The sequence below is a fragment of the Diorhabda sublineata genome, chromosome 7, assembly GCF_026230105.1.
Source record: "Diorhabda sublineata isolate icDioSubl1.1 chromosome 7, icDioSubl1.1, whole genome shotgun sequence".
Lineage (NCBI taxonomy): Eukaryota > Metazoa > Arthropoda > Insecta > Coleoptera > Chrysomelidae > Diorhabda > Diorhabda sublineata.
In genome coordinates, this window is record NC_079480.1 from 6,451,660 (window position 1) to 6,476,418 (window position 24,759).

At 30.2% G+C, this 24,759-nt stretch overlaps 3 protein-coding genes across 4 annotated transcripts in view; 1 reads left to right on the forward strand and 2 right to left on the reverse strand.

The window, feature by feature from the left end:
- Positions 1-1,668: 1,668 nt before the first annotated feature.
- On the reverse strand, positions 1,669-19,092 carry LOC130446697 (E3 ubiquitin-protein ligase LRSAM1-like). Of its 2 annotated transcripts, XM_056783084.1 has the most exons (13): positions 18,872-19,092; positions 18,576-18,818; positions 18,218-18,515; positions 18,072-18,163; positions 14,858-14,887; positions 12,298-12,399; positions 10,551-10,659; positions 10,258-10,501; positions 9,878-10,121; positions 8,120-8,289; positions 7,586-7,704; positions 6,753-6,991; positions 1,831-4,462 (listed from the first exon to the last, which is right to left on the reverse strand). In XM_056783084.1, exons 1-13 carry the CDS (start codon positions 18,923-18,925, stop codon positions 4,343-4,345), a joined length of 2,064 nt encoding a protein of 687 aa, XP_056639062.1. In that variant the 5' UTR covers positions 18,926-19,092; the 3' UTR covers positions 1,831-4,342. The 2 variants fall into 2 exon arrangements, with proteins under 2 accessions (XP_056639063.1, XP_056639062.1); XM_056783085.1 differs by lacking the exon at positions 14,858-14,887 and having other exon boundaries at positions 1,669-4,462.
- A 399-nt stretch (positions 19,093-19,491) lies between these two features.
- LOC130446864 (cyclic GMP-AMP synthase-like receptor) overlaps positions 19,492-24,759 on the forward strand; it is a 63,512-nt gene continuing 58,244 nt past the window's right edge. Inside the window, exon 1 of the mRNA XM_056783371.1 lies at positions 19,492-19,612. The gene's annotated coding sequence lies outside the window, so the exon portion shown is untranslated. The remainder of the gene's footprint in view (positions 19,613-24,759) is intronic.
- LOC130446863 (uncharacterized) overlaps positions 22,761-24,759 on the reverse strand; it is a 39,664-nt gene continuing 37,665 nt past the window's right edge. Inside the window, exon 6 of the mRNA XM_056783370.1 lies at positions 22,761-23,046. Coding sequence (XP_056639348.1) covers positions 22,783-23,046 — 264 coding nt within the window. The 3' untranslated portion in view covers positions 22,761-22,782. The remainder of the gene's footprint in view (positions 23,047-24,759) is intronic.

Genomic DNA, 24,759 nt, shown 5'->3' on the forward strand with positions numbered 1-24,759 from the left:
CCTACAGACTGGGGTTGGAGTTGGTCAAAAATAAATTGGAATCAGTTCAAATTTCACTCCCAACTACGCCGGAAAAACTGCTGAACGCAATTTTTTGCAACTGCAAAAAGGGATGCAGTGCTAAAAGTGGTTGTAAAAAATTGCGACTGTTTTGTTCTTTGGCATGTACACCTTGTCAAGGCAGGTCGTGCTCAAATATTTAATTACCAACAACTATTGATGCAATTTACAAGCCCTCAAGATGAAGATGAAGAAAACCAAGAAGAAGAATTTGAAATCAAAATTTGGAAATTGCTTTTATCTTTTCAATCTCTGCTAAATTCCATTATTTTGCAACAGTTTCTAATTAAACATGATCACAACAGACCCGTAGAATAGGCCTACTGGGGAAACCACGTTAAAAAAACGCGCTTAGTACACTACCTCATAGATGGCGTGAAAACGTTGTATATTATGACGATTACAACTTTTTGAATCATTATATCTCAAAAACAGTGGCTCGTAGGAAAAAAGTATTAATACGTTTTGTGTAGATATTTTTATGATCTACAATTTTTGTCTAAGGTATTTCTATGATAAAACTTTCCGTTTTGTTGAAAATAGTGAAAACCCATTTTTTTTACCTTTGATCTTGAATAAAATTTTTTCCATACACGGGAATGATGGGGAGCTTCCAAGTTTTATTTTTAACTATATTTCAAACAATTTTACTGATTTTCAGCTTGGTGGGAATTTATGTAACTTGGAATGTTTTAATTGACCGGACTACTAGATATTGGAAATATTCATACTGAACTAAACTATTTGCTACTAACTACTATCATACACTCATCAGAGCTGTCAATTTGTTATTACACACATGAAAACTGAGTCTTATTTTTTAAGTCATTTTTTATCAACTTGAAGTGCAATTGAAGAAAATATGGTATAATTTCGTTTTCTGCGTTAGTATATTTGTGAATAATGGAGTACTGGTAGTATACAGTATATGTATTATATTATATGTATTAAAACTGAGACAATTTTTAATATTTATAAATAGTATATTTAATTAGGAATTCGGAAATAAGGATATTTTATTATACTTATCTGAAAAACACCCTGTTTGGTGTGACATATTAAAACAGCGCACGGAAAATTTTTCCTCATCTCCAATTTTTTTTCCGTGCGCTAAATAAAAATAACAATTGAAATTAATTATAAGAAAAAACAATTATTAATTTATAAGACTTCTGAAAACAACAACAGTATAATTAGTACATTTGGGAATCGATGATATTAATAATAACATTTAGTGAACAATTTTATTATAGAATTTTAATCCATTCGATATTTCATTATTTATGTTTCTAAATGTTCTTGATTTTAGGTTTCAAGAAAATTTAAAAACATAAGCATATCAAAAGGTCTAAAATATAAGAAATTAAAGAAATTTATTTCATTATTAAGAACTAATTGTCGGCGTTGCAGGATTTCTGTGGTTTACCTGTAACCTGGTGAACCGTTTCACCAGCCAAATGGCTGATGATAGGGAATAATACAGCCGCAGCAAAAAAACTTACAAAATATATACCCATAACTGGAAAGAATAGTTTTTACTTAGACTAAAGCTTTCTTTTTGTCGTCTTTGAGCAATTTGGTAGCCGTTTTTTGCTTTTTCGTCTCTACAACACAATTATAAACCAATCACCACAACCCCAGCACTGCAGAGGAGCAACTCCTATATCAAAGCCAACTCCAATAAATCTTTCTCTATAAAAAATTTTTCTTATCTCACCAAAATATTCCTCTCTCTATAAAAGTACACGGTTCGCAATTGTTTTAATTTTGCAAGTGAGAAGGGTTGAACAATTTTTGTTATACTTCAATTTTTCTTTTTGTGGATTCTTCTATGAAACCATCTACTACTTTGGAAGAAGGCCATCTTCCGGGTCTTTTCTGAGTGAGCAAATCAGCGCCGCTTTCCACCAACATGGTTGCCGAAGAACGCCTTAGCATATTTCAGATATTTTGCAACAAGTTTAGGGACAGCGCTGATGGTATGGCATCCAATATGTTGGACGTAACACATATGATTTCGGTATGCAACGAATAATCTTTTGGTGATCATATTTTTTTGACCGTAGATTAGCATATTTACGGTAAAGTGTACATGACTCGAATGTACAACTTTCATTGGTAATGGTAAAACTTCTTGATATATGATTTTTTACATCTCGCAAAAGGACAACAATAAAACGCCCATTATCTTCCACATCGTCTAAACCAGGGGTGGGCAAATACTTTTAAGTGGGGGAAAAAATGAAATTTTTTATATATATTTATAAGTATAATTTTTAAGCATTTGGGCGGAGAAATTTGATAGTTAATAAGAGATAATAGTAATAATAAATAGTCCACTTTTTCAATTTATTTTCACTCTAATATATAATTTATTATATTTACATAATTTTAAGAGATTAAAACAATTGCAAGAACTATTTTTCAACGGGCCGGATCCAACCCCTGGTTTAAACTCAAACGTATTAAATCATCTCTATGCCAAAGATCCCGAAAGCTAATATCACTTTTGCCAGCAGTTATCTGAAGCTTCGCGTGAAAATGTGGTTACTACTTCTGCCATTAGTACCCAGGTAAAAAGAAATAGTTTTTGGATATTTTGTGTTGCCAGCAATTTCTTTTATAGGTAAATAATAAACCAACTCCATAACATGGATGATTTCTTGGCTTTTACCAACAAAATAAACTAGAAGAATATCATCAGTTACAGTTTTAGCTTTTTTGAGATTTAGCTATTCAATAAAAATCGATACTCGTTCATATCTCGGTCAGGATTTTGCTGGTAACAAATCAGCACTGTCTTGTACCGTTAGCTCTAATATGTTTTTAAGAACAACTGGATTTTCTTCTGAAAACATTATTTTAAAACTAACTTGAATTAAACTGACAGTAAATAAAACAATGCCGATAATGTTTGATACTATTACGATATATTATAAATAAAATGTTTTAAATTTAAATGCTATTCTTTTTTGCGTTGTTTTCAGATAAGTATAATGAAAATTATTGTTCATTACACGTCCAAAAATGAATTTTTCCGAGTTTGCGAGCACGGAAAAAATCATTACATTATTTCTTCTACATCTAAAAGAAATTTTATCTAACTTGTGAATTTTTTCAGTTTGAAAATATCTCAATGGAATAATTTTTCCAAGAGGAATAACAATAGTTTCTTTATACAAGGTTGTCCAGAATTACACATTTATTTCTAGAAGTGATATAATCAAAAATAAGAATAACCTTTCATTGGATGAATTGAGAGTTAGTATTTTGAAAGTGATTATAAGACATCAAGATAATGAATTTCTTAGCATAAGCAGTATAAGTATAAGAAGCATTAACAGCAAAAAAGTGTGATGGTATGCGATACTGAACTTTGAAATAATAAAGTAAAAATTCCAATTATTGTTGCTATCGCTTGAAATATTTAGTATTTAAATGTAAATATTTCATGAAAGGTGATTGGCAACGATTTCAGGTGGAATGAACTATATTTGTAGAATAAGTAATTTGAACATCTACGTTTGATTGCGGTACTTTTGGGTAATTTATAAAGATAAATAAGAGTCTAGAATTCAACTTGTGCGTTTGATTGAAGTTGAGTCGAACCTAAGACACATGCATATCAACAAAAAAACTAGAATATTACAAAAGAAACAAAAAGGTAGACCAAGAAAAACACGAAATGAGTATTTTAAGATAGTGGCAGAAAAAAGAATTCAGGATTCAGGAATCGGGTGAAAAAAGAAAGTAATGGATAATATATAGATAAGAATAGAAAGAAGGATACCTTGGGGAAATGATAGTACACATACCTCACACCGTCAATGGTGGAAATGCTTAGTATTCGGTGATTATATGAACTGCATATGAAAAATGAAAGAACATAGTTTTCAATTCATTTGGTTATAAAGGTTTTCATCTCCTTTATTATTCAGTTTTAGAAAAAGTATACATACATTTTTGAACATAGCCACTATAAATTAATAATTTTGAACTACCTTGTAAATAGTATAAAAATTTGACAAAATCTACACGTATTATCATATTAAACAGTATAAATATCAAGTTGGAATCACCCCCAAATTTAGAAAGTTGGCTGTGGTTTAAATTTAAAACATTATCAATTCAAACGTCAGAAAAATATTTTCCATATTTTTAAATACAATATCAGAAATTCAAACGAACACTTGAAGTGCTTTTCTGTGTTCTTATATGAATAAATTACACAAAATCGGTAGATAATTCAATAAATATTATATTTAAGTGATACGAGTAGATTTTACAAAATTAGCGTTATCTTTCTTTCTATAGTTTCTCTACACAGAGGACATTCCGAAACTGGTACTGAACAATTGCAACAGCAGCAGAGGTGTCCACATGGCACAAATATTATTTGACACTGAAACAAAAAAAGCAATTTTATTATGCTGGATGTTATGTTATGTTTTCATTAAAAAAAAAACGTTTCGCTCCCGCTGTTCTGACAAAATAATTTCCTATTTAAAATTAGGCAAAATTGCACGAATATAAACCAGATAGTGATACAACCTCTTGTGTATAAATTATCTCACCACTTCTGATGGGAACCATTAGGATCTGTTGATCATTCAGTTAAGTGATTCCAAGTGTCCCTTGGACACTTTAGGTTCCATTAACGTATCTAATTAATTACTTTTATTTTGTATTGATGTGACTCTGAACGTCCGTAAATGTCCATTTTTGTAATTAATTATACATTTTTTTACTCTAATGCAACGAAGACAATCTAAAATCCTTCGATCGCTAATTAATGCACCATGGTACGTCACAAACAAATTGATCCATCAAGACCTCAGTATTCCAACAATACAAAGAAAGAAGCTGTAACTACTACCTAAAGCTGGACAGTCATCCTAATCTACTACTACCACTAACCCAGAACAACAGAAGACTGAAACGAAGCTGTCCAATTGATCTCAAATAAAGTACAAGAGACTTTCTCACTGAAAAAGTCTCATCAGGACATTCCCAAGACCAACCTATAGGTTTATAGCCAACAGAATAGCTCATAGAAAATGTATTTATGATCGCTGTTAATATTAAAAAACAATATTATACATTTTGGGTACGATAGGATTTGAAATTTGGGGCGGTTTCTAAATGGATACGGGGTTGTTAATAATTTGACATTAGTCGAATATGTTAGATTATTGAAAACAAGTTTAATTATTTCCTTGCTTAATAAATAGTGAATTGAGTTTTTCAACTATTTTAAAAAACCAACACGAGGAGACGGTTGTTAGTTAGAGATTAAGAACTAAACTTTTGGTTATCAAGTAGCACAGTAGTTTTAATACGAAGAATATGGTCAACAATCATTGGTTAGCCTGAAGATACAATACACACGGTACTACATGTTTTCACTACTTGAATTATTTTAATTTATTATATTATGTACATAAAAATAGATTAAACTATTTCTTTATATTTCTCTTTGATGTTCATTATGTTATTGGATTATGTTATTTCAAGATATTCAAACAAATGATTCTGATAAAGTGCATGAAATGCTTGAGGTAACCAACTCAAAATTGATGGGGATTAATACTTTATTAATTTGAATAGTTTTACAATGTCCTTGATCATATTTTTAATAATGATTATACCTCAAATGGATTAAGCTGTGTTTTTGAGAAAACTTCTAGGTAGTATGACTGTTTTCCGTACTTCCAACAATTATCAGCATATTTTTATCAGTTTACTTAAAATTTATAGAAATCATATACATAAACCTTCCCTTATGAATCAGTCTATTTATTTATGGAAACCGTATTAAAATCAATCAAGTATTTTCTGAGCTTGCAATGAACAGATAAACGGATGCGGTGGAGAACTTCTTTTTATAATAATAGGCTTGTTAAAACATACCGTGAATTATTTCATTGAAACCAAAGTAAAAAGGAAACACAAAATTTGAATTTATAATATTTCAACGTTGATTCCATTCTATTTCTAAAAGGTTTCTATTCAGAATGGCGTTCAGCTACTCTTTAGTCACTTCTTAATGTCAAAACCTTGTACTTTTAGGACATTTTTCCTAGGAAGGAAGACCGTGTATGTGTTCTCATATTGTTCCATGTTTTCGCCTGTTTTTAACGTTTAAAGACGTTCTGATTCTTACTTTTTTTCAGTTTTAAATTGCCCAAAACAGTTGGCAAATACAATCTCGGTAAAGCGGTTGTAGTAGCCGACTGACAAACCAGAACAGATTCAAATTGGTAACTGCCTGTCTCAATATATGATATATATATATATTAGTTTTCAGGAAGCAAGGTGGATGTGGACTTTTTGTAGCCAAAAAATTAAAAGCGATTTGTAAGAGCGCGTTGTCTTAATGAAGAGAAAGGTTGTTGGCCAATGTTTGGTGGTATCCGTATTCTCATATTGTTTGGCAAATCTCTCGAATAGCCAATCGCTTGTTTGAACAATGATTTTGTTCCATGTTTGTTGCATGTTTTTAACGTCGAGGACGTTCTGATTCTTACTTATTTCGCTATATGTTAACATAAGAATATTAGTTAATATAAAATTTTCAATGTTGGCAATATTCCTTTCCAAATATATTTTTTATCAATTTTTATTTGTGAATTTTCTATTATAATATACAAATGAAAAACAAAATGATCTATAAATTGAAATAAATAATTTACCTCTACATCCAAACAAATGACACATTCAGAAGCACTGATAGCTTTAATATTGTCTGGGAGAGGTGCGCTGGCTTCTTCAATAGATTGAGGAGGGGCTGACGCACAAATTTCTTCACAACTACTAAAGCATTTTTTCTCTTTCTCATACATATTAAAAGCATCCAGGATTTGTCTACGCTCGTTGCCACACAAAACGCCAGCTTTTAACAAGTCGTTATCTGTTATGTATCGAGTATCACCTAAAAATATAATAATTTGATGTTTTGTTTTATCTAGAACTTGTTGTCACCTTTGAGGTTTATTGCAAATAGGAGTGTGTCCCGAATTATCCCAAAATAATATGTGCCAGGGGAATGGAGATAGAATTTGACATGACATTGTCCCCAATTACCCCAAATAATTGTGCTCCAAAAAATAAGTATTTGTGAAGGTTTTTATTATATTTCAGGTGAACATATAGTTCAAGATGGTCCGAAACTATATGTAAAAGCGACCAGATAAACTCTATATGATAGAAAACGTTAGGGCCTCTGTAGAAAGCCGCCACCATTCATATCATCCTGCTTGGAGCATTACGGCGTGCATTATGACAGCGACGGTGAAATACTTGAAAATTATTTGAAAACTGTAACAACTGGTAACAAAAATTGTTACTGCTGAAGTTGATCTACCACATCCGTCTTTGGCTGATAATGGTTCAGCTGCATGATTTCAATGCTGAATCTCTTGAATGTGATGAAATGTTTTTGCTGATCCGTATCTTGATATCAATTATTCAAAATTGTGAAAATTTTGTTAGGAAATGTACTCATAATCATTAGTGTCTCACTTACAGTTGCTCTGCGTAAGTTTAGCTAAAAATGGAAGGCAGTGGATCACACCATTCAATAAAAGGGCTTGTGCTAGAAGTGGATCTATATTCTTCTGTGCATGGGACAGTCCTTCTGGTAGTCTGAAACAACGAAAATTATCACTTTACTACATGTAAGTGATTCAATATATAAATCTTACTCAAGGGGGTATTCTGGTCTAGAAGCTTAAATTTTAGGCATTTTTGAAACTAACGTAAAAAAATTAAAAATGCAAGAAATCGATTTTTTCCAATTTCTAGACCTGATTATACCCCTAAATCAATTAGCAAAAAAATCTTTTAAATCAGTTATACTATACTGAATATACTGTTTACACCACCACTACCAATTATACAGTATAAGTATAAGTAAGTGTTGGTGTAGTGGTAGTTTAAACAGTATATTCAGAATGAATATCGTCAACGGTTCTAGAAATTCCAATTTAGTTATACTATGAAAAATAAAAGTTTTAGATATAGCAGATAAATAGCAGAAGTGAAAGAAAAAGTAGCTTACTTATCTAAAAGTCTTTGATATTGTCTTAACCAAAAATCTTCTACACTTTCTTTATTGTTTTCTTCCATAGTTTGAAGAGTGGAAATCAGTTGTGATCTTCTTTCTTTTTGTTGTTCTAATAAATCGATCAACAATACTGACAAATTGCATCTCTTCTCGCATAGGTCAATCTGAAATATTTAGGAGATGTTAGTATATATATAAAAAAAATATCGATAAGCAGGATGTCGAAGAGCTCTCTTTTACAAAATGCAAACTACAGATACTTAATTTCCATCTAACCTTTATCAAAAAGTTCATCCCTTACAGAGCTTGCTCCCTTTCAAATGATACTGTTAAGTTAGTTTTTAATGTATTTCAAGAAAACTTCTAGCTACCAATTTCTAACATAATACATCTTATAAACCTGGTAGATTTATTATTATAGACAGGTAGGAGCAAATAATAAATTTGAATGGTATTTTTCAAAAAAAGTTGAATTCACTATTTTTTGAGAAATATTAATTAACCCTGCGGGTCGGGTGCCTTGGAACAGATCTTAAACTGGGGTGCTGGGTCTCAGAGATCCTTCACAATATATCGTGTTTTTCGGGAAAAAAAAAGGTTAATGAAAAAATACACCTTTTTTTATGAAAAACGTTATTTAATAAAATTGTTTAAATAGACAAAACCGCAAACTAATTGTTTAAATATTTGTTGGCAAAAAATGTCACATATACTAAAAACTGCAATATAAAAAACGAGAAGGTGAACAAAATAAAACATTCCAGTGAAACATTGCAAGAATATCATACAACAATAGATTTTATTGATGTATTGCAGTTTTTGAACACTCAGAACACTAAGCATGGATATGACTGAAGAACACAATTTTTTAATATTTTTTTGCAAAAATATTCTGTTTTTGAATTTTTTTTACAAAAAAAACATTTTTTTTCTGGTCCCTGGTTAGATGCCATCATCTATAGAGGTTTCTCCTGTTCCAGTAACTTTTTGTCTCAAATTAAAACATCTTTTTCTGATCCCTAGTTGGAGTCTTCATCTATAGAAGTTTCTCCTGTTCCAGTAACTCCTTGTATCAAAAGAAACAACTTTTTCTGGTCTCTGCTGGGTGTCTTCATTTATAGAGGTTTTGTCTGTTCGTGGTTCGCCTGTTATCATGGTGGAATACTAACCCTTTCCTATTTGACAATTCTCCCCGTTTTTCTTTGATTGCTTCATCTAGTTTCATCAATTGTTGACAGTAAACATCAGAATTGATTGTTTGGTTTATTGGAAACAGCTCAAAAAACATAACACTTTTGTAATCCCGCCAAAGTGACAGCATGAGCTTTTTTGTTGTTTTTCAGCTTTCGATGTGGTTTATGTTGTGTTGCTGTGTGGTTTGAGCTGTACAGGGCCCATTTTTCATCACCAATGTTGATTCTTTTCAAGCAAGGCGCGGTTTAATTTAGTTTAAGGTTCTTAAGTAACCCAAGACATTTTAAGTGTTTTTCATTTGTTGTGTGAGATACATGTAGCTTATTCGCAACCTCTCGAACAGTTATATAATGATCCTTTTCAATTATGACTTTGATTTGGTCATCATCAACTTCAGTAGGTCGACCAGAACGTTGCTCATCTCCAGAACGCAATTTTTTGTACCAATTCTGACACTTGCGCTCCGTTAAGCAGTCAGCACCACAAATTTCTCATATTTCTTTGTGAGCTACTACAGCACTTGATTTATTTTTTTAAAAATAAAATTCTTTAACTCACCATGTGCTCATCAATTTGCAATTTCTTCCTATCTATTTCTATTTTTGTCAAAGCTGCAAGTTGTGCTTCAACCAGTCTTATTTGTTGCAGTAGTCCCCAACTTCTGGCATCTCCTCTTTCAAGCAATGTACCCACAGCAGCTTTTTGTAAATCATTATCGATTATTAGCTTACAAATGAGTTCAGCTTTATGATCATCTTGATTTTGCAATACCTCTAATAATTTATTATCAATTTTTGTTTCCCTAAAATATAAATACAAAAAAACAATTGAAATATCTTTCATATTACTGACACTAATTGGATTTTAAATAAATATGTATATCTAAATTTACCGATGAAATTTATGGTAGTTAATTTTGGAATTTAATTTAAACTCACTGTTCTAAAATACTTTTTGACGATTCTAATCGATTTTGATGTAATTCTTGAAACATCACTGTTTCTTGAGCTAATATATCTTGCATGGCTGCTAAAATATCATCTTTCCTCAAAGTTTCATTGTATCTATTGATAGCGGATAATAATTTTTCTTCTTCGAGTTTTTCCTGCTCCAATAATTGTCCTAATGGTTCGTTAGATAAAGCTAGCAATTCCTTAATAGCTATGTCTGCATTATGCTCAACTAAAAACATACTTTATGTAATAATAGAAATGATGAGATGAAATTTTACCTTCTTGAAGTTGTTCTAACAATCTAAATCTTTCAATCTCTTTTTCTTGATGTATTTTAGATAATTCGTTATCGAAAACATTCTGTTGTTTTGCTATAACCTCCAGTAGCTTAAACGTGATTAGAAAGCATTAAAACTATGATAATCTTAAATTCATACTTTATTCTATTCAAATATCACCAAAGTTAGAAGAAAGTGAGAAATAAAATGAAAACATTAATAAAAACTAAAATATCTTTCTTCTGACAACAATCATGTAACTGAGGAGTTTTGAAAGTGCCAAATAGTATAGTCAACAAGTGCTTTTTAGGTCAAAACTTTTTCGACGGCTCCTAAAAATATGGTTTGGGTGTCATTCGATTATAAAAGTTATAAACAATTAACTAAAAAAAGGGGATTGGTTTTTCTGATTATATCTCAAAAACTATTTAAGATATTCTGAATCTGAAAAAAAATTGAAAAGCGGAAGAAATTAGCTAAACAAAGTCCTGACTTCCGGAACTGTAGGAGCAATATTTATAATTTTTATCGAAGGATGAAAATACGTTCGAAAACTGGTATTCGGGTTAGCCCCCTTCGTACATTTCAACAAAAAATATTATTTAAACATAGTAAATATTAAAATTTTAATTTGTAAAAATATAGGAACTAATAGGATAGATCAACAAATAATAATCAATCAGTTTTAATTAAATGTCCATTGTTTATTTAATAAACAATGAAATTTTTTCAATATATTTTATTTCATTTTCATAAAAAAAATATATTTTTTATAGCATTTTCACAATTTATTTTTTCTGTACTCTATCAGTGTTTTATTGGTTATTTATGTCTTATAAATAAATTGATATATTATGAAAAATGCTAAGACTTTATTTGTTCTTTAATAATTAACAAAGGAATTAAGCCCAAAGTTCAAGTTGAGCTTTGGGCTAAATTTTTTGATATTTTTTACAATATTTCAATTAGTTTATTATATAGTTAAAAAAAATAGTGTTAATGTTAAGAAAAAAAATTTCAAAGATTTTTTTTATATAGAAAAAGAGATTTAATTTATGCGAATTTTGAGCCTAATTTATTCTTCAATTAATAAAGAACAAATAAGTTTCAACATTTTCTACAATATCTCAATTAATTAAAAAATCTTTTTTCAAGCAAGAAAAAATTGTTTTTGAGAAATGGTTTACTTTTAAATCATATTTTGCATCGGTGATTATATTTTCAAAAAGAATTTTTCGATTATCTTATAAATAGCCCATTTGTTTATAACAATTTTTTAAACAATGATAAAAAAACATTTTTATATAGTTGTCGCTGATAAAAAAAATGAATACTAGTACTATGAAAAAAAATCTTTTTCAATTATTTATTTAATTTTTTAATTTGTAATCTACGTTAATTGTTAATAATAATGTAAAGATTCAATTTTTTTTATTCTATCGACTGCAATCTGTTCTAAAGTCTTCAAAGAAGAAGAATTTTATCAAATTAAAATTTTAATATTCACAATGTTAAAATAATAATTTGTATTAAAATGTTCGAAGGGGACATGGCTTGTAATTTTTCGGAGCGCATCTTCAATGTTTTCAAAAACTTTTTGACCTAAAAAGCACTTTTTCATTAGTCTAAAAACGAAGTACATTACTTAACCAGGAAAATATTTTTAGTAAGAAGTGTTTATACTATAAAAAAAATCACTGCTAGAAAAGAACGATTGGTTTGATGTTAAATATAAAATTTTACTTACTTTGTCTCTATTTAATTTTGATGTATTAGCGTATTCCAATTCTTGTCTCATCATTAGTTCATTCAGCCTTTCGATTTCCAAGTATTCTCTCATTTTTTGTTGCTGAAATAAGTGAATAGAATTTGAAAACAGGCAAATTATTTTTTAAGAAACTCTGCAAAATACATGCTCAAACTAACTTGAGGACTTCTAACAAATTAATGTATTTAACATGTTATTCTAACAATTTAACTTTAATGCTAAGGACTAAGGAAATATTTGAAAATCACAAAAATGTATTGAAGAGTGTGGTACTTATGGCAATTAGTAAAACTCAATAATACTATTTTCTAGTATAAGAAATTTTTTTGATGATATCAGTCCTAAAAAGTCAAAGAATAAGAAACGATTACAGAAGATAGATTATAGATTATGTTTAATTGGATATCTCCTAAAATCATTAGAAGAGATTGAATAGAAACAATGTGTATACAGGGGGAATAATAGAAGCTACTTTAGTATAGAACTTATGTACATTAATTTGTGGAGCTGGTGTTATACACATACCGTTTACTTTTAATCTAAACTCAAAGTTAAAAACGTATTTAATTTTAATTTAAAATGTGAAAAAATAATCCTCACTTATTCTCTCTCTAAAATTATCCCCTGTGTTCATATGGGATGAGATGGTGATGACATGAAAGTAATTATACTAATGTATTTTAATAAAATATGAAGTAACCTAACATACTCCAAACTAACCCTTCAGATGGAACATGATTTTTTTTGAGATACATCAGTATTACATTCGGACATGGGAATTTAGCTTCTTTTTTGTGAACTATTTAAGATATTAATTTACCCCATCTCACTTTTTTTGTGAATTAACACATAATAAGAGAAATTTATTAATCATAAAATTATTCATTCTTTAAATAATGGGTAAATTTGGTACAAAACAGATAAGTCAAGTTAATAGATTTTAGTTTACCTTCAGTCTCTGAAGACGATAACTTGGTTATCAAAATGCGCGTCAGACACTGTAATTGTGACTGTTGGTGTAAACAGTGTGTTCAGTACAAGAGTTATAATACAAAAAAATGTCAAAAATCTTAAAGAAGGAACTAATAGAAAAACACGTTGTAACAAATATTCAACATATTACTATCATTCAAATATAAAAACTATAATAAAATAAATCCAAATAATAATGAAAAAAATTTGTATGTCAGTCTGAAAAAAAATGAGAAAAGCAAAGTATGGAGTAGATTGATAAGAAGTTCTGTAGCACCAGCATTTAGTTCTACAATATATAAAATATAAATTTTGTTTTGAAATAAAAATTAGAAAAGAAAAGTAAATTAATAGCACATTAAGTACATAAAGACAAAACAAAATCCTTAAATAAAAAGTTTTTTTTTGTTTAACAATTATTAGCAATCAAAACCATAGCAGTTCTATAAGCTAATAGGCACAAGGGCATGCGGGCTTCTCTTGGCGTGATAAAACATCTTTATTCGTTTGTTTGTACAGCTGGCCAGTTCCTTTTGAGTTTTCTATCGGCTAGGGGTTCCAAGAGGGGATGGAGTAAGGGATTACTGTGTACTTCTAGCCTTTTATTGTGTTTGGTGCTGTGTTCTGCAATTACATCCTGTACAAAGTGTACATCCCCAAATATGGATTCCATAAGTCCAAATAGGTTTCAAGACAACTTTGTATATGAGTATTTTGTTTTCCAAAGACAGTTTCGATTAATTACCAATTAGATTTTTTTAATATAAGGTCAATTTGTTTTTGTTTTTTTAAAATATGTTGTTTCCAGGTAAGTTTTGAATCAAGGTGTATTCCTAGATATTTAGTAGTAATTAATTGTGGAATTTGAACGTTATTAAGCTAAACTGGAGGACATTGCTCTTCTTTTTAGGTAAATTTTAGAAAAAAAATGAAAAGGAAAAAAGAAAGAGAAGTAGGTGATGGGGAAATGTACGTTGGTAGGAACACCCGTCTAATAGACTGATACAAAATCGGCACAGTAGTAAGAACATCCTTCTATGAGAAAGGGTAAGTCAGAGAAAAGGGAATTCTGACCTGCTTAGGGTCCAGTGAAAGGCATCGAACATCCCCTATCGGTAGAAAGTAGGCTTAGACTGAGGCACATACAAAACCCTATCCATTTACTCCCTCTCTAACGAGTTGTAGTACTATATCTCTAAACTAGATCCGCCTGACAGACGTATGTTCTGTCTGAAGGGTTAAGATACATAGTTTTGGTGGTAAATACATATTTACTCTATCCAAAAGTAAATGCTTAATATGTTTACAAAACGTACATATACAGGTGAATCTACATGATTATTATGAAATAATTAGTTTCTGTAGGAAATATGTTCGCCATTTGTAAATAAACTTGAAAAAATATACTTTATTTAAACAAAATATATTTAGTTTACTCTTACAGAAACTTTCTAAGAAACATATGAGATGTACCTAAAGAAAATAAAACAGAAACAAAAAAGATTCAGAAGCAATAAGACAAAACCAAGCCAAAAAAATGAATCTGCAATGGTAAAATTGAACATGCCTTAATGTTTTCTAGCTCCCATATTTTTTCCTAAAAACAAAATAAAAATAAATTAGATCGAATATCTGTATGGTTCTTATGAGATATCAGAATGAGACTAACTTTTTTCTAATTCATAGAAAATGAACAGAAAACAAGACTTGCTTTTGAAACTGTAAAGTTGTTTGTTAATATAAGATTTTATGAAAAATTAGTCAGATCTGATTATAAATGTTAATGTCTACAACAGAAACGCCATAAAACAACTATATTTACATGAACTTCATATTATTATAAGGTTGGTAACTAAGTACTTTCGCTTTTAGTGCTGTACTTTGTCGTTTGTCACGTGATACTGGTTACATTGAAGTAACTTTAGAAGCAAGTTGCGCATGATTTTTATTAAAGCTGTTAGTTGTGGGTTGATTTGAAATGGAGTGCAGAAACGGTTTATTTTACTCTTTTATTTCTGTAAACGAAAAAAACTGCAGCAGCTCCCAAAAGAATATGTCAAGTTTATGGTGCTTATTGCTTAACGTGTTAATATCGGCATAAAAAATTCCTTTCTGAATATTTTTCCTCAAAGATGAGCAACGTTCTGGTCGGCCTACTAAAGTTGTTGATAACCAAATCAAAATCATAATTGAAGAGGATCATCATATAACTGTTTGAGAGGTTGAGAAGAGGCTACTGGATAAAAACACTTGAAATGTCTTGGGCTAGTTAATTGAATTGAAAGAAAATCATTTAACACAAAGAATCAACATGCTGCATTATCTGCTAGCTGTCTCACATCTTCAGATGTCGATTGAGGCGACAATGCTTCCATAGGACTCCTGTTAGTATTCGTAGGTTGTTCTTACTCAAGCCAATACATTGAGCAGAGCTTCTCTAGTTATAGTTTCTCAGGAGAGGATTCTTCACATTTAGCATCTTAGTAAAGTTCTTTTTTTATGCTACCCGGATTAAAGTGGATGCTATTGAAACAATGCATCTATAAAAAAATGGGAAAGTTTCTGAAATTCAAGCTTATTAAATTAATCTATGAAAAGGAGATCTGTGTGTTTTGAAATTTCAAGAATTACATCCAAAAATCAAAGTTGTTTGATTTGTTAGTGGATCTTTTATTATCCATATGAAGTTAACCACGGATTTCTACCAGGAATATTTTTTTACAAAATAAACTTTTGTGGGAAAAAACTAAATAGAAGATATAATGATGTTATAGATAGGAGGCTATAAAATTTTACTACCAAAAATTGGAAATTAAGTGATTAAAAAAATTTGAGCATGTGTTCATTTATATATTAAACAGAAAATCCAAAAAATAAAAAAAATTCAGCTATCACCAAATTAGCAAACAATTAACCAAAAAATGTCATGTAAGTATTTTTTATAACGTCAAAAAAATTAATAAAGTTTACATTTGAGAGTTTAGTTCGCTTTGAAATGCTCCACAATGTTTTCAAATTTTCTATTGCAAATGACACTTGCATGCCGAGAAAAGCTTTTTGTCCACTCCCAAAAGAAAAACTTGAAATATCTGTAAACAAAGATCTAAAATTATACTATAAGTGGCTGTATCATAATAGACTAAATGTAAATATAAATGAAACTGAGTACATGTTAATAAAACACAACCAGTAGAAAGACTCATTCAAAATTAGTATTAGAAGATGTTCAGCTTAAAAAGACAAAAGTATATAAATATTTAGGATTATTAGTTACTGACAACTTGTCATGTAGTGCCCTTGTGGATAAAGTCATAAATGTAATAGTAACATTACTGGGAGCCATAAGAGCCATTAAATAATATTGCTACTAGTTATTTGTTTAACAGTTTTGTAGTGCCACACCTTACTTACTTACTACCATGTTGGGGAAATCTGCCTAAGAAATCATTAGAAAAATTACATACACTACAAAATAATTGTATAAAAATAATCTACTCGCTACCACATAGCAGCCCATTTGTATAAAAATTCGAGTATTTTAAATTTTGAGAAACTAAAACAGTTTGAACAAGTTAAGCTAATACATCAACTAAACTAAAAAATCGTCACTTAAAAACACAAATAACTCTAGTACAATTAAAAAAGGAAGAGCTAGTGAACAAATTTGTAATTGAAATTGAAATATTTATTTACTAAAATATAATAAATTTGTTAATTTGATTTTTATTTTTTGTTATATATTTAAAATATTTTAGTTGTTTTGTTAAATTTTAGGTCCTGGTGCCAGTAGCATTGTACTGTTTGGGGCTCAGAAATAAAAAATTTGCAAAAAAATCTTGTGTTTTTATTTAAACTCGTTCCTTAAATGTTCAGTAGAAGATGTAAGTTTGAAAAAATGTTAGACTTTAAGTCACTCACATGACATTATAAAAATACATACAACACAATTTTTGTGTTTATAGATTCCTTATTGGTTAAAAGGAACAATGCACTCAGCATACGTTTATGAATTTTTTGGACATTATAAAAAATACTTACATCACAACTTTTGATTATTGTTCTTGAATTAGGTGAACTTTGTAGTAATGTTTTTAATTGTTTTTATATTCAGTTCAAAATCATATAATAAAATGCGTGTTTAAAAATGTTTTATCCACTTAAACTTCAATTTTTTGGTAGTAAAATTATATAGCTTATTATAATGTTATATATCTCCTCTATTAACCTTCTTTCCGAAAAAGTTTAGTTAATTAAAAAAAAATGTTCATGGTACAAATCCATTTATGAATAATCTGAATTTTCTAACTATTAAAAGCGAGATATCTCTGGCGAGTCAAACGAAAAAATAAGTTAAAATGATTTTTCTAGACAATTGTATGATCTACAACTTTGGTCTAACCTATTTTCACAATAAAAATGACCGATTTCGAGATAAATGGAAACAACCTCAATTCCATATGTTTGACATTGGATAAAATTTTTTGTAGAAATAGAATCGACAGGGATTTTTGACATTTAGTTTATAATCTTGTATAAAATGTCTCTACAAATTTTCAGCTCTACATGAATTTTGGTTAAGTAGAAATATCAGATAACTTCACATGGGTTCTTTCCTTATATTCGCAATCTGGCATTTTTGCAAATTCTATATTTTTCACTTGAAATCATGCAATGAACATTAAGGTTATTATTGTTAAAATAATTTTTCTTTTCACCAATACTACCCCCATAACAATGAAGTTCATACTTTGTTTGTAGGTAGCATGAAAATAAACATTTACTTGTAGTGAATCATTTTGGTTTCCAATTTGAAATAGTTCCTTCTTGTCAGCATCTACTTCATCTTCATTAGGACAAAATGGAACTCCAACATCTGTAAATTAAAACAACAATGCTGTTGCTTCGGGATAATTTTCCTTTCTCTTACCATCACATATATACTGTAAAATTGTGTATGTTCCTTCACTAGTAATATTTGCCGGAGGATAAATGTATTCATCTGCATCTAACTCAATACACTGGATGTTTTTCCATTTGTGTATACTTGTCGGTAAATATTTTATTTTATTATAGCTTAAATTGCATCTCCTTAGTTTTGTGAGGTTTCCTAAATCTTTTGGAAGAGCTTTTAATTGATTGTGAGAAACATCCAATACTCTCAGCATTTTGAGTGCACAAAAACCATCACAAAGTTTTTTCAAATGATTATTGGATATAGAAAGCTCCTGAAATAATATTTGAAATTGAATATAATAATCAGAATTGAATATTTCTAAAATCCTTACTTGTAAGTTTGACAATAGACCAATTTCATCTGGTAGATTGGTAAATACATTGTGGTTTAAATTCAATACTTTCAACAAATGAAGGTCTTTTAAACTACCTCCCCCGCTAAGGGAAGATAACATATTATGTTCTAGATTCAAAGATTCCTTTAGGAATACCCTACAAAGGGAATAAATACCACTTGGAACTTCCCGAATATCACAATCAGATATATCAAAAATAAGCTCGGGATTTTCTCTGGCCTATAATGATATAAATTTGGTAATGAAAACACAAAAAAATAATACACACTTACTAAGTATAATTTATGTTCGAGCTTTGCCTTATTTGGATGCCTCTTTTTAAACATTTTATTGAAAATTTTTTCATACCATAAAATATGAAGATACAACTATTCTTTAGAAAGTTTCATTAACAAAAATTGTCCAAAATTATTAATGTTTATATACTTTTATTTTTTTTTTATTATTTATCAATCAAGACTAATCATTTCAGTAATACAAACATTCAGTTTTTAGGGATTTTCGAATGCATTGATACCAATTGACTCAAATTTAAATTATAATAAATTTGTCTTTCGTCTTTAAAAAGTTTTGGTTTTTAATAATAAATCTTGAATCCGTATCGAATTGAATAATTTATTGAAAATACATGACAAAGGAAACCATAGAACTATATGCACACTAACAATATAATTAACTTAAGGTATTCATTATATGTAACTGTGGAAGCTGTTGGATAATTTTAAATAAATTGAGTTTCAATATTATCACTATGATAACGGGACAGTGCGAATAAGCTAATCACCAGCATTTATACGCACAAAAAATTATGTATTCTATATTCAATTTTTTTTACCGCTCTGTTTATTCGTCAATTATATTTGCGCAAGTCAAAAAATTGCATATGTTAACTATTTACAAGCTGTAGGAGCAAAATTTTTGAGCAAAAGATGTGGTTCATCTATGAGGAGCACTTTATCAATGCTTCATAAATTTTTGTTTGTGGGTGATTATTTCAATTTTATTTTCCAAGTGTAAGTATATTCACATAACAAATGATTTGTACTATATAAAATTGAGATGATATTTATATTGATTAATTGATAATCTTCGTCTTAATTTTCTATGTTCTAAAAAAGGTTTGAATTGAAAAAGAACACGTAAGTAAAACATGTAAATTATCGGGCATATAATTAAATCGGATAATTTTTTTTGGAATATAATTATGTTAATGAATACACACATATGGTTCATATTACTCATAACTGTATTATTTTTGCTATTATGTTTTTTGATATATCCTAATGTTATACCCAAAGTTTTGAGGGATACTCATTTGTGAATATAATTTACAATAATTATAATTCTTTGTATTCAGCTAAACCAATAGTAGTTTCTGAAGTTATTTTACAAAAAAAATTACTTCGTTTAGACCATATATTAAGAAATAACGACTTTACCAGAGATTCCAACATTTTTTATTGTACTTAAGTTAATAAGAAGAAATGTTACAGTAATTCAGTGCAAATGCTTTTATTGATACATTAAAATAATAAACCGTACACATATTATATAGATGAATAGAAATTTAACCAATACAAATCAAAAAGTTTATGTAAAGTTGTTTAGTGATCTTATCTAAGCAAAGGACTGCACTAGATGAAACATTTTCTTTCAAATAGAATATCATGATTAGAATATCAATATTGTTTTGTTAGGATTTATCAGTTCTAATTTCGATTTGTATACCAATTTTGATGCACAAATTTTTATCAGCTATTTGGTATCAAGTATTGTAGAATGGAATATTTCTTCTTGTTCAGAAAATAATTTTGAGTATAAATTTCAATAATTAAATGAACAATCAAGAAACAGAAAGAAATGAAATATTATTTTTCACAATGTGGATGTTGGAAATTAGCAATTCCGGTTAGTCTACCACTACATACATTTTGTCTCAAATACTATATTTTCCAAGTCATAGTTCATTTTAAATTGTCAATCTTAAGTTTGAGTATGAAATCTAAGATAGACCTAAATATGGGATGATTTGCTTTATAGATTTTCCATACTGAGCTGAATAAAAGAGAAGCCCATTATCCATTGACTATTTTCAAATATTCAGGTATTATTAGTATACAGGTCCATATGTATGGAATAATATCAGTTTTAGCGTTATTAGGTATGTACTATGTGGAGATCGTGTGGCACCTTGTTGAAAAGGGATTTTAGTCCTTTGTTCAGAAATATGAAGTTTTTTGAATTTGGTGCAATCATAACTGAGAAAATTAACTTTTAAGATGTGAAATTTTCATAATGTCTCTATCACAAAACTTTCTGTATAATGAAGATAATAATGTTGCATAATAGTTAGAATGTATTTTCAATGTATTTTACAATTAAATTAAATGTTCAAAAAGACCACCATTCACTTCTTGACAATAACCGAGGCGATTTTGGAATTCTCCTACAACATTTTGTAGGACCTCAGGGGTTATTTTGTTAATTTCTTCCATTATCTATGTAAATAACTCCATAAGAAGTAATCGAGAGGAGTCAAATCGGGGGATCTAGCCGGCCATTCGATTCTTTCAATCCACCTATTGGTATAGTTCTTCCAATATCAATTGCAGATTATAAAAACTTACATAAAAACCCTTGCAGACAATTTTATTACTTATTACGTGGAACTTAAGAAAAAAATAATTATTATACCTCTCTAACTTGTTACAACTGAATATTAAATTATAAAACGTGAATAGACGAGTAAGATATACCTGCCTGTAAGGGCATTTGGTTTAAACAGGGTACCAGCCGTGAACTGAGCACTTTTTGTACATCATTTGTTTTTTTGATGGAAAACGAAATTTCATAACAAAAACCATAAAGGAAAAAGAAAAGAAATAAAGAAAAAAAATTGTGGTCAGTATCCTCTTAACTAGAGTCATCATTTGATTGTCTTTATTCTCACTACACTGTGCAATTTCATTGTCTTCGTTCGCTCATGGTCTAAAGATCGCTTTATTCTCATTTATTTAAAGACTTTTATAAATTAAATAAATCTCACCAAGCCACGCCACTGCTCATCACAGACTCTCTAGCAGGAATATTTCGAAGAAATTGAATACACATGCCTTCTGACAGCTTCAGCCAATAGAAATGCATTTATGTTCACGATTGGATATTTTTTTATTTGTAAATAGTGGTGATGATGAGTCCGTGGATCTTTTCTGATAGTGACACTTTACTGCTAACAAGCGAGTATTTTTGGAACAAGATGAAACTGCGAATGTGTTTGTGAAGTTGTTAGACATTGGAAATAATAAAGTCGCAGTGGACACCTTGACCGTATTCATTACATTACCCACCCAGGCTCAAAAGAGGAGTTTATTCAGCGTGTTTTCCCAGATATAGCGTAACAGTTCAATAATCATAATTGGCTGGGTGAACGAGCAACCGGGATGATGTAGTCAACTATCCCACGGAGTTTTTAAATTCGCTGGAATTGCGTGGATTACCACCTCACAATTTGCAGTTAAAAGTAGGATCAGTAACATTAATCAACTTAGACTGTGCAATGGAACAAGACTGGATGTGAAAAAAGTAATGAAATATGTCATTGATGCAACAATCATAAAGGGAAAATACAATGTAGAGGATGCCTTGATCCGCTTATACCGATGATTCAAACGGATTCACCATTCGATTTTAAACGTTTACAATTTCCGGTACGTCTGGCCTTTGCGATAACCATAAATAAATCGCAAGGCCAGTCATAACTGTATGTATCTGTCAATATCAAATCGAAACTTTATAAATAGCCGGTGTTTCAAGAAAACTCTGTTTTGTAAGTAAGTAACATCATAATTGTGGCAGTACGAAGTCTGCCGAGTCAGCTAGTTTTATGTAAAAATGACTACTCCAGTGACTCATTGTATGTTTTTATTATTTTTTCCCTGCACACCTCTCAAAATTATAAGAGATTACTTGAGGCAGCTTCCCAATTGTCACCCGTTAAATACATACATATAGCAATCCATAGAAGCAGGAAAATATAAGGAGGCAATCTTCCATCTTGGCTTTCTAATTCTACTGCACTAAAACTAAAAAGACAAGTACGGGGAAAACATTTAATAATGTGTTAACAGTGATTAATCACTAAATAGCAATACAAAGCAATTCGTTATTTATTTATAAAAAAATATTATTTAGGATCTTCAGATGTTCCAGTAGCAGAATTGGCTAATAAATGTTTTTTACTGATTCTGTATTCTGTCGGAGTCAACATTCCTCTTAATATAGTATCGAAAGAAATATTAACGCCTTTTTCGGACATCTTGCAGTACATCGACCAACATTGTTTTTCTTTGTGTGATTTCAAAGCCGGATTCGAATTAGCTTCCTTTTTGGCGTCATTATCTTTATTCTCTTCATCAGCTTCCGATTCAAGTTTATCACCTTGTTCATCCTGAAACAATTAAGTCCCCAGAAATTCAGAAAACAAGAGTTTTTTCAAAATGTAAAATGGAACACGTCGAATTCGGATTACGATCTATTCGTGCGTAATAATAATTAGCAGGTTGATTTTGGTATTGCATGGAGGTCATCGGAGGATATTTTGAGTATTTGATTGATATTTAAGAAATAAATTATTTAAATAAAAAATAACCCTAAAGTTCATAATGAATTACCTTCTAATTGATGTGTTACTCAGCCAAAAACTAGGGGTTGATGGAGGATACATTTTTGTCCACATCTTAATAAAATTTAATGTGTAGTTTGAAGAAACTTTTTCTTGGGGTGTGAGGCGAAAGGGTTAAAGTTTTGTTGGAAAACTGTATTTACTTACGAATACTCCAATAAGTACTTAGCTTACAAAGGAAATCGAAAATTCGAGGAAAGTGTTGATCTTTCTTTCAATATAGTCTTTAAATTCGATATATAGGATTCGGCAGCCAAACCTGCATTGTTGAAATTGCTGTGGATACGTAGAAAGTGTGCGGGGCGAGTTGTCAACCTTACTGTTATGTTCTTCACCTCAAAGCATTTTAGTTGCCGTAGAACGACGGTCAAAACAACACCTATTATTTGCTGTGAAAGCGTTTTACTATGTAGCAGCTCACCATAAATTTTGAAAATGTCGGTGAAACAACAATGATGTGGTTGTATGAGATCCGCTCGAACTTCTTAGAATGCTGATAGTGCGAGAGTTGCTGTAGGAAGAAGCACGTGAAAGTCAGAGCGTCTGTAGAGTGTCACTCGTGGTATTTTCGAAGGATCTTGAGGTTAGATTTGCACCATCATCCTTACAAATCTAACGAAAACGATTTTGGTTTGAGAAAATAAGAAGTTTATTCACAACCTTTGGATGTGCGACGAGGCACATTTTCATCTTTCGGGATTTGAGAACAAACAAAACTTCAGGTACAGAATTTCTCAGCCCATGCTTAATGACGTCATGGATAATTTTAGAAATCGCCTGCAAGAATGCATTAATCGGGAAGGACTTCATCTGACCGGTGTTATTCTTAAACGTTGATATTAGTTTCGTTTATGCTTTTTAATATACAATAAAATTACAACAATAAAATTTTGAAACATGCATCCGTTGTTGGAGCAGCTGTTCGTATCCTTATCGACCAATTTGGCCGTAGCGAGTGTGGATGTATGAGCGGGTGTTTTTATCTTAGTGGCAGAGCTGTACCATGCTGAGCAATAACTCAGTTTTGACAGTTTTACTATTCTCCATGTAGCCGATGTAAAATAATTTATAGATGTCGAAATTACTTTTCAGAAAAAACTAAACATGGTGTGTATAATTCATTCTTTTTTTTCTCTGTTGCATTATTTGCTACCAATAAGGGGTGTATGTGGAACGACAAATTTCTATTCCATGAATACAGCTTAACGTCTTTGTCTAAGTGCTTTTCGATCTAGCCCTATAGAAAGCGTTAACTATGAAGCTAATGAGCCTCCACTTTAAATCAGACAACAGCAATTACATCTTTCTTATGCTGCCTCTGTATCATCTAACACCTTCAGCCCTGTCTTCCCTCTCTTCGTAACCACGACTAAAAATTTATTCCAGGCATCAACCATTCCACCTATAAAGCCTATCCCATTTATACACAGCTTCTCGACGGCACAGACCTCTCATAAACCAGCCCACTACCCCACCATG

Excerpts from the sequence above, each read along its gene's own strand:
- LOC130446697 (XM_056783084.1), bottom strand. The coding sequence starts at position 18,925 with ATGTTTAAAAAGAGGCATCCAAATAAGGCAAAGCTCGAACATAAATTA. Across the intron at positions 8,290-9,877 it reads TGCAAATTGATGAGCACATG|ATTGACCTATGCGAGAAGAG; the intron begins GTGAGTTAAAGA and ends TAAATATTTCAG. Across the intron at positions 7,705-8,119 it reads TATCAAAGACTTTTAGATAA|ACTACCAGAAGGACTGTCCC; the intron begins GTAAGCTACTTT and ends TCGTTGTTTCAG.